The sequence below is a fragment of the Panthera pardus genome, unplaced genomic scaffold (genome assembly GCF_024362965.1).
Source record: "Panthera pardus isolate Hobbes unplaced genomic scaffold, ASM2436296v1 HiC_scaffold_7, whole genome shotgun sequence".
Lineage (NCBI taxonomy): Eukaryota > Metazoa > Chordata > Mammalia > Carnivora > Felidae > Panthera > Panthera pardus.
Window position 1 is genome coordinate 12514958 of NW_026527002.1, and position 14381 is coordinate 12529338.

Consider the following 14381-nt stretch of genomic DNA (forward strand, 5'->3'; position numbering starts at 1 on the left):
TATGAGGGCCAAAAGGATCCTAAAAAGATTTTGGCCAAAAAATGGGGTGTGTGAGTGGCTCAGTCGGTTAATTAAGCCTCTGCCTTCGGCTCAGGTCATGATCTCAGTTTGCGAGTTCGAGCCCCGCGTCGGGCACTGTGCTGACAGCCCAAAGCCTGGAGCCTGCTTCAGATCCTGTCTCCATCTCTCTCTCCCCCTCCCCTGCCCACGCTCTGTCTGTCTCTCTCTCTGAAAAATAAACGTTAAAAAAATTTTTTTTAAATGTCAGCTACCTGATCTAGAAAGTTTCCACTTTAAGATGTTAATACCCAATCATGGGTTGGGCATCTTTGCATGTTATGTAATTTGTATGTTGTGAAACTAGACATTTTAGATAATGTGGCAACTCTAGAAATCCAAAATATATATAACTTGAAAGTGGAAGGAATATTGATGTGCAAGTGTTTGTCAACTAAATGGTCCCTCGCCCTGGATTTCCTTACACAGCAGGCTCTCTCTTGTCACAGTCATTATTGGCAGATGGTCACCTTGAAATTACTTTCTTATTTGAAAGTCATAACCAGACACAACATTAACATTTTTACCAGGAAAGACAGTTAGCAAGTAATGCACTGAGTTTCAAACACAAGATGTCACACACTCTAAGATTCTGTGCTGCTGGGGACCCTGCGATCGATGCACAGGTCCTGCTTTTCTTCTTAAATAAAGAAGAACTTAAAGCAGGCAGGGCTGAAATCAAGAAGTCTAGGTAAATAGGGATTTTGAAATACAGGGTTGACAAAAAGGAGGATTGAAACTAAGAGCAGACGCCAGTAACTCTGAGGGCAGAGTGGGCTACAGCGAAGGTATGGACTTTGGGGACAAAGACTTTCCTTCAAATCCCAGCCCTGCCAGCATTAAATATGAAACCACGGACGAACCTCATTTCTCTACTCCCTCCTTTACTCATACATAAGTGGGCACAGACACACCTACCTTGGAGAGTTCTGTAAAGATTAGAAGTACTATATACAAAAGCGCTCAGTGCGTTGACTGGGAACACATACACTACAGCTGTTACATTATTATTTTGATAATACACAATATTACAAAATTGCCTTTCCAAGTATTTTGGAAACTAAGAAGTATTTTCTATGGAAACAAGGTAACTAATTAAAATCACAAGTCATAACTAATACTTACTGAGCACTTGCTAGTGACTTGTTAAATCTGAACAGTCAGGGAACAGATCCCATTTCCACAGGCACTGCAGATAATGAAATCAAAAGACACAGAGTGTTGCTCAATGTTACACAGCTAGTAAGGACTGGACCAAAGTACCAGAATGAGGCAATGTGGCCACGGAGTCCTATGCTCTAAACTGCTTCACTCTATGGTCTCACTGATGATTGTTAAGGTAGGTGTTTTTCATCAACCCCCCAGAAGCCTATTTATTTTTATTAAAAACATTTTTTTTTAATGTTTATTTATTTTTGACAGAGAGAGAGACAGAGCATGAGTGGGGGAGGGGCAGAGAGAGAGGGAGACACAGAATCCGAAGCGGGCTCCAGGCTCCGAGCTGTCAGCACAGAGCCCGACGCGGGGCTCGAACTCACAAACCCTGAGATCATGACCTGAGCCGAAGTCAGACCCTTAACTGACTGAGCCACCCAAGCACCCCTTACTTTTATTTTTTACAGTTTATTTATTTTGAGAGAGTGTACATGTGCATGTACACACACACACACACACACACACACACACACACACACACACGTATTGGCGGGGGGGGGGGGGGGGCGGGGGGAAGGGGCAGAGAGAGAATCCCAAGCAGGCTCCATGCTGTCAGCACAGAGCCTCACTCAGGCTTGATCTCACAAACCATGAGATCATGAGCTGAGCCGAAATAGAGTGGGACACTTAACTGACTGAGCCACCCAGGTGCCCCAGAAACCTATTTATTTTTAACATACTTGAACTACAATATAATATCATGGTTTCCTTTTTTAAAAAACAGATTTATTGAGCTATAACTCACATACCAAAATTCATTTGACTTTTATAATACAGTGGTTTTTCATATATTCACAGAGTTGTGCCACCATCAACTTTATTTTAGAACCTTTTCATCATGCCAAAAGTAAGTGCTTACCCATTAGCTGTCACTCCCTCATCCCATCTCCTCAGTCCCTAGCAATCACCAATCTACTTTCTGTCTCCATGCATTTGCCTAATCTGGACAGTTCACATAAATAGAATCATGCAAAATAGGTGGTCTTTTGTGACTGTTTTCTTCCACTCGGCGTAATGTTTTTTAGGGTTCATCCATGTTGTATCACGCATCAATACGTCATTTTTTTTATGGCCATTGTGTAGTTATACCACATTTTGTTTACTCATTCAATCATCATTTAGATTGCTTCTACTTTTTTTGCTGTTATAAATGATGCTATTGCGAACATTCACGTACAGATTTTTGGACGAAGGTACGTTTTCGTTTCTCTTGGGTATACACCTAGGAGTGGAATTGCTGGGCCATGATTACCCTGTTTAGCTTTTTGAGGAACTGCCATACTGTTTTCCAAAGTGGCTGTGTTACTTGACATTCCCAGCAGCCATGTTTGAGGGCTCCAATTTCTCCTTGTACTTCCTAACACTTGTTAATGTTCATCTTTTTTGTTACAGCCATCCTAGCGGGTGTTAAGAGGTATCCTGTGGTTTTGATTTGCATTTCCCTAATGATGAATAACATTCAGCATCTTTTTTTGTGCTTCTTGGCCATTCATAGATCCTCTTTGAAGAAATGTCTATTCAAATCTTTTCCCATTTTAAAACCGAGTTGTCTCTGTATTTTAGAGTTAAGAGAGTTCTTAATATATTCTAGATACAAGTCCTTTGCCAGATAATGACTTGCAAATATCACCTCTCATTCTGTGGATTTTATTTTCACTTTATTGCTTGTGTTCTTTGAAACACAAGAGTGTAAGTTTTAATGAAATCTGATTTCTCTATTTTGACTTCTGTCATTGTGCTTTTGGTCTCATATCTAAAAAAAAAAACAACACTGCCTAACTCAATGTTATGAAATTAATTTCTATGTTTTCTTCTGCAAGTTTTATACTTTTCCTTCTTACATTTAGGTCTATTTCCATTTTTGGTGTAGAGTATGAGGTAGCTTCATTTTTTTTTTGCAGATTGATATTCAGTTGTCCAACCTGTCCTTTTGTGAAAAGACAATTCTTTCCCTGTTGCACTGTCTCGGCACCCTTATCAAAAAAGCAACTGGTCACAAATGTAAGACTCTCAGTTCTATTTTACTGATCTATATGTGTACCCCATGGCAGTTCAGATGTAAGAAGAGTGACAAGGGAAAAAAATGTACTCTTTTATGTTTACCCATGGGGTTATCTTTTGGAATGCTCTTTTTTCTTCATGTGGGTTTAAGTCATCATCTAGTGTTTTCATTTCAACTTGAACATTTACCTTTTGTTGGGGAGCTGGTCCACCAGCACGAAACTCTCCCAGTTCTTATTTCTCTAGGAATGTCTTCATTTCTCCTTTATGTTTGAGATTATTTTGCTAGCTATGGAATTCTTTTTATTTTTCTTTCCGCATTTAAATGTCACCCCACTGCCTTCTGGACTCCGTGGTTTCTAATGACCACTTAGCTATTAATCATATTGAGGATCCCTTTTCCACAAGGAGTTCTCTTTCCCTCTGCACCTTCGAGAGACTTGCTGTGTTTTGGCTTCTGACAGCCCGAGAAGCGTCTAAGCATATTTTTTGAGTTTATCGTACCTGAAGCTCACTGAGCTTCTTGGGTGTGTCACGTAAGCTCTTTCATCTAACTTGCTAGGCTTTTGGCCACTGTTTCTTCCAATAATCTTTCTACCACCTCTCTTTCTTCTCTCCTTCTGAGGATCCCATTACACATATATTGTTACACTTGACGGTGCACAAGAGATTGTGTTCTTCATTCTCTTTTCTTTCTGTTCCTTAGTATGAATAATCTTAATCAACCCAACTTCAAGTTTGATGATTATTTCTCCTATTAGCTCAAATCTGCTGCTACGCCTCTCTGGTCATTTTATACTCAAGGTGTTAGTACTCTAACGCTCCAGATTTCCCATTTGGTTCCTTTCTATATTTCTCTGTCTTTATTAATATCCTTTATTAAATGAACTATCACTGTCATAATTTCCTTTAATTCTTTAGATATGGTTTCTTTCAGTTATTTGGGCACATTTATAACATTGATTTAAAGCCTTTGTCTAGTAAGTTCAGCATCTAGGCCCCTCACGAACAGTTTCTATGGACTGTATTTTCCTGTAACATATATACTCTTCTGTTTCTTTGTGTGTTATGTAACTTTTGTTGAAACTAGACATTTTAGATAATGTGGCAACTCTAGAAATCAGATCTGCCCTCCTCCAACATTTGTTGTTGCTGATTTCCGTTGCTGTTGCTACTTGTTTGTTTGGTGACTTTCTCGGATTAATTCTGTTAAGTCTGTCACTCTATTGACATGCATGACCACTAAAGCCTCTTCTGGGTTAGTTTGATGGTCAGCAAATGCATGGCCAGAGATTTCACTGATTGAATTGAACTAGTAACTCTCCCCTCTTTGTGGTGAGAGGCTCTGTGTGCGTTCTGGAGCATGCCTGCAATACCCAGGCAGTTTACAACTCTGCTTTCTTCTTCACTTCTTGCCTCCGCAGAGCCTCAGTCAGCCAGAGGCAAAGGACTGTGATCCCCTTGATATTTCCCGGGCATGTACCCTACAGTGTACACGCACTGGAATATACATCCCCGGCAATACGTCAGAGCTTTTCAAAGCCCCTCATGGGCATCTTGTTCATCAGATTTTCTTTGTCAAGCATTTTTCTTTGCCTCAGTTGGTACAACTGCCTTGGGCAGCTATGGTATTTAAAAAATGGCCACTGACTGTTTTGACTAACATCCTGGGACAAAGCTGTACTTAAGAGCGAGATCAAATAATAACACTGTCCTGAGCAGCACAAGATACGTCAAATAATGGTAGTGCTCTGGATACGAAACTTTGCAAAATGCCCCAAACCTAATCTGGTGACAGTAATGCCCACAAGGCTGTGGTCTTCACAGCTAGAGTTGTAAGACTGCCAGTTTTCAAGGCTATCTGGAGGTGGGGAGGAATGGATGAGAGTAAGTCAAGTTACTATCCCACAAATCCTTCTGTTCTCACTGAGGTTGAGCAGATTTTCTTGAATAAATGTTCCTCAAATGGCTGCAACTCTTTGGTTAATGTACAGAGCTCTGCAGAAGTTGATTTCGATGTTTCTTCTCAGCGCTTTCATCACAGAGTTACAAAGATATTCCCTCGGTCATTCCAAAATCCTGTCCCATCCCCCAACAGTTTATAAGAGTAATTAAATACTTGAAATTTCAACAGGAACTCTGAACACTCTAAATATCCTTACCTATCATACAAATTTCTAGAAAAGAATTTCTAAAGAAATTTCTAAAAATTTCTAGAAAAGAATACCCTTGTCCCTTGTTCCTGAAATAGGGAGAGAAGATCTCTTTCTTCTCCAGGCAGCCCTCTGAGTGCAGTGGCAGTATGAGACAATTTCCCCTACATTCAGGAAAGGCCAAAAAGGATGCTGTGCCGATTGCTCATACGTACGAAATAGAAGTGGTAGGATTTTTATATCCCTGGGACTTCCGACACAACTATGAAACAACTTGAGAAAAGAAACTTTATTATAGAAACTTATACAACAAATCCCATTTGTGCGTACCTACCCTGTATCAGATACTGTGCTAATCACGCATGAATGTGACAGACACAGCCCTGCCATCTTAGGGCACATGATCTCAGGGGGCTACAGGGAATTAAAGAGGCTGTTAGAATCCTGCGTAAGTACTTAAAAAGGATGTATAAGGTGCTTTTGGACACATGCAAGGAAGGACCTCTAACTTATCCTCCTAAAAGAAATGACCACTTCTCTAACATCTGAAGGATAAACAAAAATTGGCTGTCAAGGGGATAGAAAAGAAGGAGAAAATGAAGGGAGACAGGGGCGAGAGACTATCACATGGGATGGTCTGGTGGGAGGAGGAATTTTGGCTGAATTAAAAATAGTAAAGGGCAGTACTAAGAAATATGGACAGAGCAGTAAACCTGGGATTTTGGGAAAAGCTGAATCCCTGACCAAAACCATATAGTTGGAAAGGAGTATTAACCATGGGATTACATGGTGAATTAACTTTCACATTGAATGTTAATGTCTCTAGGCAGCTGGAGATAGAACAAAATGAGTGAAAAACTCACTTCGGGAGCACAGCTTTGGTTGTAACAAGAAACTTTCACGGCAGTTGAACCAAAGCAAGGAAGGTTTTTTTTTTAAGAAAATGAATGACAAGAAAGAGGAGAAAGCAGAGAACAGTGTTTGAATCTGAGTGCATGTCCACAGTCAGCAAGGGCACTGAACACTGGAGGTCACTGTCCAAACATTTGATGTGTCTCCTCCTCCTTCCTGACAGAACCCTGATTTAGTTCAGATGAGGGAAACAAAGGCAGAAGGAAATGGTAGATAAAATTAAATGTCTTTATAACCTGAAGCCCATTGACAAATATTTGAGGTAAATACAGAGTGAAACATTCCTCCAGGGACTCCCTACTCTCTTAATGTTAATGCTTTCCTAGAGGGAGAAAGGACTTCAGCTCAGCAATAGCAAGGCCCCCAGTATCTTGTGAGTCTGCTTTAGCATATGAAAGTCCTTTTGGAAACCTTCCTTTTTCCTTACCCTCCCCCAGCTCCCAGGTATATAATCAGTCACTCCTCACAACCTTGGTGCAGCTCTTTCTGCCCACAACTCCTATCGCCCTGCTTTAATAAAACCACCTTTTTGAGTCAAAGGTGACTCGAATTCATTCTTGGCCATCAGCTCCGGACCCCCACCACCACTCCAAAATCATTTGGGTGTTCACTTCCTCTCAGATAATCCATTCAACTTAAGAGAAATCTGACCTCTCCCTGGCTTCAGGAGTTGATCTATTGGTTTAAAGATAATGTCACAGCCCCTTGCCAGTAATTCATCCAGAAGGGAAATGTGACTTAACTAGCTCAATCAGACCGAAGGAAAATATTTTTGTTCCCTGGTTGATGGAGAGGTACACTCTTCCTCCAGCTGGACGCTTGCTGTCCCAGCCTGCTGCCAGCTTCCTGGTCCCTCAGACTCCTTTGTAACTGTGAATGCCCATGTGACATGGTTATGACCACCAGGACGAGGTCTGCTAGGAGGTTTCTAGAATGCCATTTGGGCCTGGCGTGGTGGTTCAACAACGTTATGAAGCTCTCAAACACTTTCTAACCTTTTGTTTCAGGTGCTGCTGGCAGCCATCTTGACATAAGCCAGCACAAGGACGAAGCTAGCTGGGGAGGAAGTGAAGACACAAGAAAACCTTCTGCCTGGGTGCACAACCTCTAAAGTCTGCCCTACTGCTAGGCTTCCTTCACCGGAGTCAATCAAATTCCTTGTTACATAAGTCAGGTTCCAGTTGCGTTTCTGTTCCTTGAACTTGAAAGCATCCAGAAAGCTATAGTTGGGAAATAAACTCACAAAGAGACCAGGAGATAAAAGATTAGACGGTAGAAAGAGAATCAGAAGAGCTCAGTGTGACACAATCTGAGACAGGATGAAATTTTACAATGGAAAGAACCGCTGACAGTGCTAAATGTAGTAGATTTATCCAGGAAGATGTTTTTCCTTTCCTATTTCTGCTTTGGATATAGAACCTCTTTAAATCCAACTGTAGGGGCGCCTGGGTGGCTCAGTCGGTTAAGCGGCCGACTTCGGCTCAGGTCATGATCTCGCGGTCCGTGGGTTCAAGCCCCGCGTCGGGTTCTGTGCTGACAGCTCGGAGCCTGGAGCCTGTTTCAGAGTCTGTGTCTCCCTCTTTCTCTGACCCTCCCCTGTTCATGCTCTCTCTCTCTCTCTGTCTCAAAAATAAATAAATGTTAAAAAAAAAAATTAAAAAAAATAAATCCAACTGTACTCATTGTCACCATACCACGGTTTTCTGGCTTATTAAATATTTAAAATCTAACTGATGGTGGCCTCTTTACAATTGGAGATGATTATAGTGTGCTTTTACAAAGAAATACAGAATAAATATAGTCGAGTAATGCTTATTTAATGTAAGTAAACTGAAACCACCCTGAGCCTTTTTCTCTCCAAGTAGAAAAAATTCATCAGTGAAGACTTAGAAATCTTGCATATTTTGTTCAAGATGTTCTTTAACAAACAACAACAACAACAGCAAAATGGAAAAATGGAAAACACCTAAAAGTAGAGAGAACAGTATAAACTTCCATATACGTATGACTCAGAGTCCAAAGTGATCAATATTTTGTTACTCTTGCTTTTCCTCTCACCTCTCCCGGGAGTAGCTACACTGGCTGGTGGTAAGAACAACCCTCTAGTTCTCACCTACTTGCTTTCCCCTATCTGCGTGGGAGGGGCAGCTGTCTGCCAGACTGGCATCACTGCCTGCAGTCTAGGCCAGCACAATGGTCCAACCTAATGTGCTTTCCAAAAGTGGACATATTCTGAGTATAAATGAAGAGAAGGAGGAAAAGTAGCTGGGGGTAAGGGAACGAACACATAGGTTCTGGAATGGAGGGAATGGAGGGAAAGCCAATATTGTATTAACGCCTCAAAAGAGGCTCAGGGCAAGAGATGATATTGTCTCTTAGCTCAATTACACCAGATGCCTGAAAAGGTGAAGCCATATATTTCTAGGGCCACTCATACTTTTGGAACCTGATGAGATCTAATGGAGGCCTGCCAACTTAAGCGGCCTTGCCCTGGGAGATATTTTCAAATGATATGATGATGAACTAGACTAATTATTAGTGACTGAATGGAACTCTAGTAATGTGCCAGTATCTATTAACTGTTATGATCCTTTGTTATACAGGATGCATAAAAACAAAACAAAACAAAACAAAACAAAACAAAACAAAACAGGGGGTGACCTGTGGTATCAGGTTCCTGGCACTGATCTTTGTCTCAGATTCCTGGCACTGAGCTCCTTAAAACCCTTAGGACTTCCTGAATTATAGGAGTGTCTTGTCATTTAAACAAAGGCTTTTTGAGCAAAACTGAGTTTATGTTAATGAGGTGACTTAGAATGGGGCCCCTTGATAACCTCAGGATGGTCACCAAAAAGACCAAATGGTTGAAGGGTTAGAACTTGTAGCCTCACCCACCAGCCCCCAGGACAGGGTAACAGGTATTGTCAATTAAGCTCTATAAAAACTTGAACAAGATTTGCTGAGCTTCTGTGTTGATGAAAGTCTCCACACACCAACAGACAGCAACATCCCAGTTCCATGGGGACACAAGTTCCTGCACTCAGAACCTTCTGGACCTTATCCTAGGTACCTCTTTATCTGGCTGTTCATCTGTATCCTTTATAACATCCCCTTCACAATAAATGGATAAACCCAAGCAACCATTTCTGAGTTCTGTGAGCCACTCTGGCAAAGCAATCCAACCCGAGGAGGGAGTTGTGGGAAACTCCAATTCATGGCCAAATCAAAGCACAGGTGGCTGCCTGAACTTGCAACTGGTGTCTGAAATGGGGGCAGTCTTGGGAGACTGAGCCCTTAACCTGTGACTTGATGCTCTCTCCAGGCAGACAGTGTCAGAACTGAGTTACATTTGTAGGACACTCAGCCAGTGTCCCCTGAGAACTGGAGAATTGCTTGGTGGTGTTGGAAAACACGTATCGGAGGAGTAAAATCAGCTGACTGAGCAGCAGAATGTTATGTCTGAACAACGTCTATATGGCAGTTAGATTCTCAAGCTGGACGGAAGCCCATCGAACCTATAAGGCAGATGACATCTTCTACATTTTGAGTAGAAAACAACATTATTAAAACTATGAGTTAATTTACCTCCCATTTTATTAATACAGGTAAGAAGAAGAAAGAGCTTACCAAAGCAACAGTAAACTTCTGACCAGCCTCTACCAAAATCACAGACATTCTTACTGTTTGGATTTAATCTACCAAAACAAAAGCTTCCAATTTCTCTCTCTCTCCCTCTCTCTCTCTCTTTGGCATTAAATTGTTAGAATCACTTAGCGATTCTCTATCCTACAAATCTGCCACAACATTTTCTAAAAATATTGCCTTTTTTTTTTAATAGACTCAGAAGTAGTGGTTCCCCAAATATAGCCCAGGGATACCTAGGGTATTCCTTGCCCTTCAAGGGGGTCTGTAAGATCAAAACCATTTCCTTAACAATACAAGGATGTTATTTGCCCTTTTCATACCCAAATCTTTCACGGTGTACAATGGAATTTTCCAGATGCTACCTGACATATGATAATAATACCACTCTAGATGACATACATGTGAAGTAGATGTGAGAATCCTGTTTTGTATTAAGCCAGACATCAGAGATGTATAAAAATATAAAACAATTCCACGTACTGCATATTTTTGTTTTGAAGACAAAGTTACTTTTTAAGTTATTTATATTAGCATGTAATGAAATGTTTAAATCTTTAAAGAATTCATAAATAGTACATTTCTTTTTAGTGTTAATCTTGAATAGTTAGACTGACAGACACAACCCCCCATATACAGGCTCCTTGGGGTGCTCCGTAAGTTTTAAGAGTGTCAAGGGTTCCTAAAGTCAAAATGTTTGAGAACTGTTCTTCAAGAAAAATTCCTTTCTTCCCCGTCTAAACTGACCTTTTTTGGGTAACGGGAGAAAAGATTCTTTTCCAATCTTTTTTTTTTCAAGTTTATTTTTATTTATTTCGAGACAGTGAGCTAGAGAGCGAGCAGAGGAGGGGCAGAGACAGAGGGAGACAGAATCCCAAGCAGGCTCCATACGGTCAGCATACAGCCTGATGAGGGCCTCGAACCTACAAACTGCGAGATCATGACCTGAGCCGAGACCACGAGTCGGACGCTTAACCACCTGAGCCACCCAGGCGCCCGTCTTTCACCAGTCTTTTTGCAAATGTCACTGGATATAAAATCAATCTCCTCCCTGACATTCCTCTACATGGTAGGCATTCTCTGATTCTGAGTAGGAAACAGACAACGATTCGTGGGCACTCACGTGAAGCACTCACCTTCACCAATTCTGTGTAGCCCGTTTCTTTTGGGGTCCACCATGGCTGGGCTTTCAGTCCATGCACGTTGTAGAGGGAGCGCTGCCACACAGATGCAAAATGTCCCCTCTTGTGCCCAAGCTCGTACCACTTATAGGCCTGAAAGGACAAAGAGACTGAACTACAAACGAAGCATTTTTATTAATTTAAAACTACAGTGTCATTTTTTAAAAAATTTTTTTATCGTTTTTTATTTATTTTTGAGACAGAGAGAGACAGAGCATGAACAGGGGAGGGTCAGAGAGAGGGAGACACAGAATCTGAAACAGGCTCCGGGCTCTGAGCCATCAGCCTAGAGCCCGACGCGGGGCTCGAACTCACGGACCGCGAGATCGAGACCTGAGCTGAAGTCAGACGTTTAACCGACTGAGCCACCCAGGCGCCCCTGAAGTGTCATTTTTGTAACATGTAAATAAACAGCTGCTAGTCAGGTGCCCAAATCTGTTAACACTGGCGAGAATACGATCATTTGATTGGGTTTCTGCTCATGACCCACGATGACAAATGCATGTATGCATTTTAGTTTCACTCTGAGGCTATATGCTCTTGCAACGCAGGGTTCATGCTGCGATAACTGTGGTCTTCCTTGGAGTGTCCAGCACACAGTCTAGGACATATTTGTCAAGCGGATAAATAACATAAGAAACCATAGCGGATTGTATCTTTTGGCTTTCATTTCTCAAGTTCTAAGTTTCCCTTAAAAGGAAAGGGCTAGGGCTAGGATTTTAATAATTTCTTCAAAGACATTTGCATTTACTGAATCGGATTGCTAAAAAGAAATGTTACGTCTTTTCCCATGCACTTTCTTTCCAAGTCCCCATTCCAGAAGCCGGCCCCGAGGTGGCGGAGCACAAATCCTCCATTAAATTAAGCAGACAGAAAGGAAATATCATTCTGAGCTGGCCATAAATACGGCGGTAGCCCACAGTGGACTTTTTTTAAGGGGGAAGTTTTGTTCCTTTTTTGGGTTTTCTGCCGCCATGAGGAATAACACTTGTGGCTTTCATCTAGTCGTAACATGAGGCAACTTGCCTCCAAGAAGACTAGCCTTTTCAGGGACAGCTGGCTGCAGGGTGTGCTGCTCCATAGGTCTCCTTCGAGTGACACCCTCACCATATGCTCCCCAGGGGCCCTCCCCACGGGACTGCTGCACCGCGCAGTCCCCACTGTCTTCGGGGTGGAAGGCCCCCCGAGGGCTGTACTTACTAGTACTGCCTTCATGACTGCAAGTCTGCATAACGGTTGCTTTGGAAGAGGGCGTTCGAATACAAATTCTGATCGCTTAAACAGAGGCATTTAATATCAGGTGGGTGAAGAAGCTATGCAAAGAGAGTATCTTCATAAAACTCCAGATAGACTTAATTAAAAAAATATTTTTAAGCTTTATTGTTTTTAATTCATTTTGGAGAGCAAGAGAGAGAGAGAGAGTGCATGGGAGGGGCAGAGAAAGGGGGAGAGAGTCCCAAGCAGGCTCCACGCTGTCAACGTGGAGCCCGACGTGGGGCTTGAACTGAGATCATGACCTAAGACGAGATCAAGAGTCGGACGCTCAACCGAATGGGCCATCCAGGCGCTCCAACTCCAGATATACTTTAATGTAAAGACTAGTACCTTTTAAAGGTCTTAAAATTCTTAGGTCAAAATTTCCTTCACTAGAAAAATCAAGCGTGGTAACAGTACCACGTCATATGTTCAGTAACACTTTTCAGGTTATTGCTCACTTTTACATGTGTAATTGCATTTGATCTCTTTAATAACCTCAAATATCTCCATTTTACAAATGTTGAAGCTAGTATTTAAAAAGGCTAAATATGTTGGGGCACCCGGGTGGCTCAGGTGGTGATCCCAGGGTTGTGGGACTGAGCCCTGTATCAGGCTCTGCACTGAGGGTGGAACCTGCTTAAGACTGTCTCTCTCTTTCTCTCTCTCTGCCCATCCCCCACTTGCACGTATGCTCTCTCTCTCTAAAATACAAAAAGGAATTAAAAGAAATTTTTAAGAAATCAGTAAGTATTTTGAAGTATAACCCAAGGCTCTAGCAACTTCATCCATTCTCCTTCTATCTTCCTATCATTAAAAAAGAAAAAAAAAACTATCAGAAGTGATATTCTTATTTATCTCTCTCCATAATACCTCAAATTAAGAATATATATATACTCATCATTCTTATATGTCTTCCTTAAAATGCATGTTAAATTGTAGCCATAAAGTAGTTTCTTTAAAAGCCCAAAACTTAAAGTGGCTAGTCATTGCGTGAATTTTGTTTTTGAATTTTGAATGGAATTTTGAACTTTGCGTTTTACTTTTGAAATCAATTTGACTATTTTAGTTATTTCTGTCCAATTTAAATTTAGGATCTCGTTTCCTACACCGTTCAGTGTTAAAAGTGAACAACAATATGAATTACCACAGTTGATTTTTTTTTTTGAAATGCTTATTTTTGAATCAGGCAGTAATTCATTTTATGGGCCAGGCACAATGTCAGAAGGGAGAAAAAAAAAATCTTCTAGAGAAACCAAAACAGCAAAGCTCATAGCTCTAGTTCAGGAGTTAAAAGTCACAACGTAGTCCCAGACCTAACATTCACCCTGCCGGATGCCTGGGCAAGTCGTTTCACCCACAGTGTCAGGTTACCGCTATCGCCAAGGTCTCTTCTCACACTCAAAGCCAGTCCTACTGGACCCTTTTTTTGTACCCCTCTGCTACTTAACTTTTCAAGAAACAAAACTGTGACAGTGATGCGTCAGGAATTTTAAAAAATCATCTTCAATGAAGGTAAAATAATCTTCAATTATGTAGAGGACCCAATGAATTCAGTCAGGCTGCTTTCTTACAATACAAATTGCTAGAAAATCAATGATCAAGTTAGAATCCTCTGAAAATTCTCTCTTTACTCTTTCCCTTTTATACCTCTAATCAAGGATATGAAAATAAACAGAAAGATCACCTGTGGATACCTTCTTACATGTGTTTTATATTAATGTCTCCTATACTTCAAATTCTTGTCAGGTATGGTTTACACACACACACACACACACACACACACACACACACACACACTCCCACAACACAGAAACAGTATATCAAAAGATCCCCACTCTGAAAAGCCCAGGCCCCGTCTGGGGCACAGGCCTGTCAGGTGTGACCCCAGCTGGAGCCTGTGCCCCTGGAGCTCTGTGCACAGTGGGGCACATGAGCCACACTTGTGGTGAGGATGGCTGGCTGC

At 41.5% G+C, this 14381-nt stretch overlaps 1 protein-coding gene across 5 annotated transcripts in view; it reads right to left on the minus strand.

The window, feature by feature from the left end:
• ASPH (aspartate beta-hydroxylase) overlaps positions 1 to 14381 on the minus strand; it is a 223330-nt gene that overhangs the window by 31840 nt on the left and 177109 nt on the right. For all 5 annotated transcript variants that reach the window (XM_053896187.1, XM_019421265.2, XM_053896188.1 and 2 more), the window contains one exon: positions 11117 to 11254. In XM_053896187.1, the coding sequence (XP_053752162.1) occupies positions 11117 to 11254 (138 nt within the window). The remainder of the gene's footprint in view (positions 1 to 11116; positions 11255 to 14381) is intronic.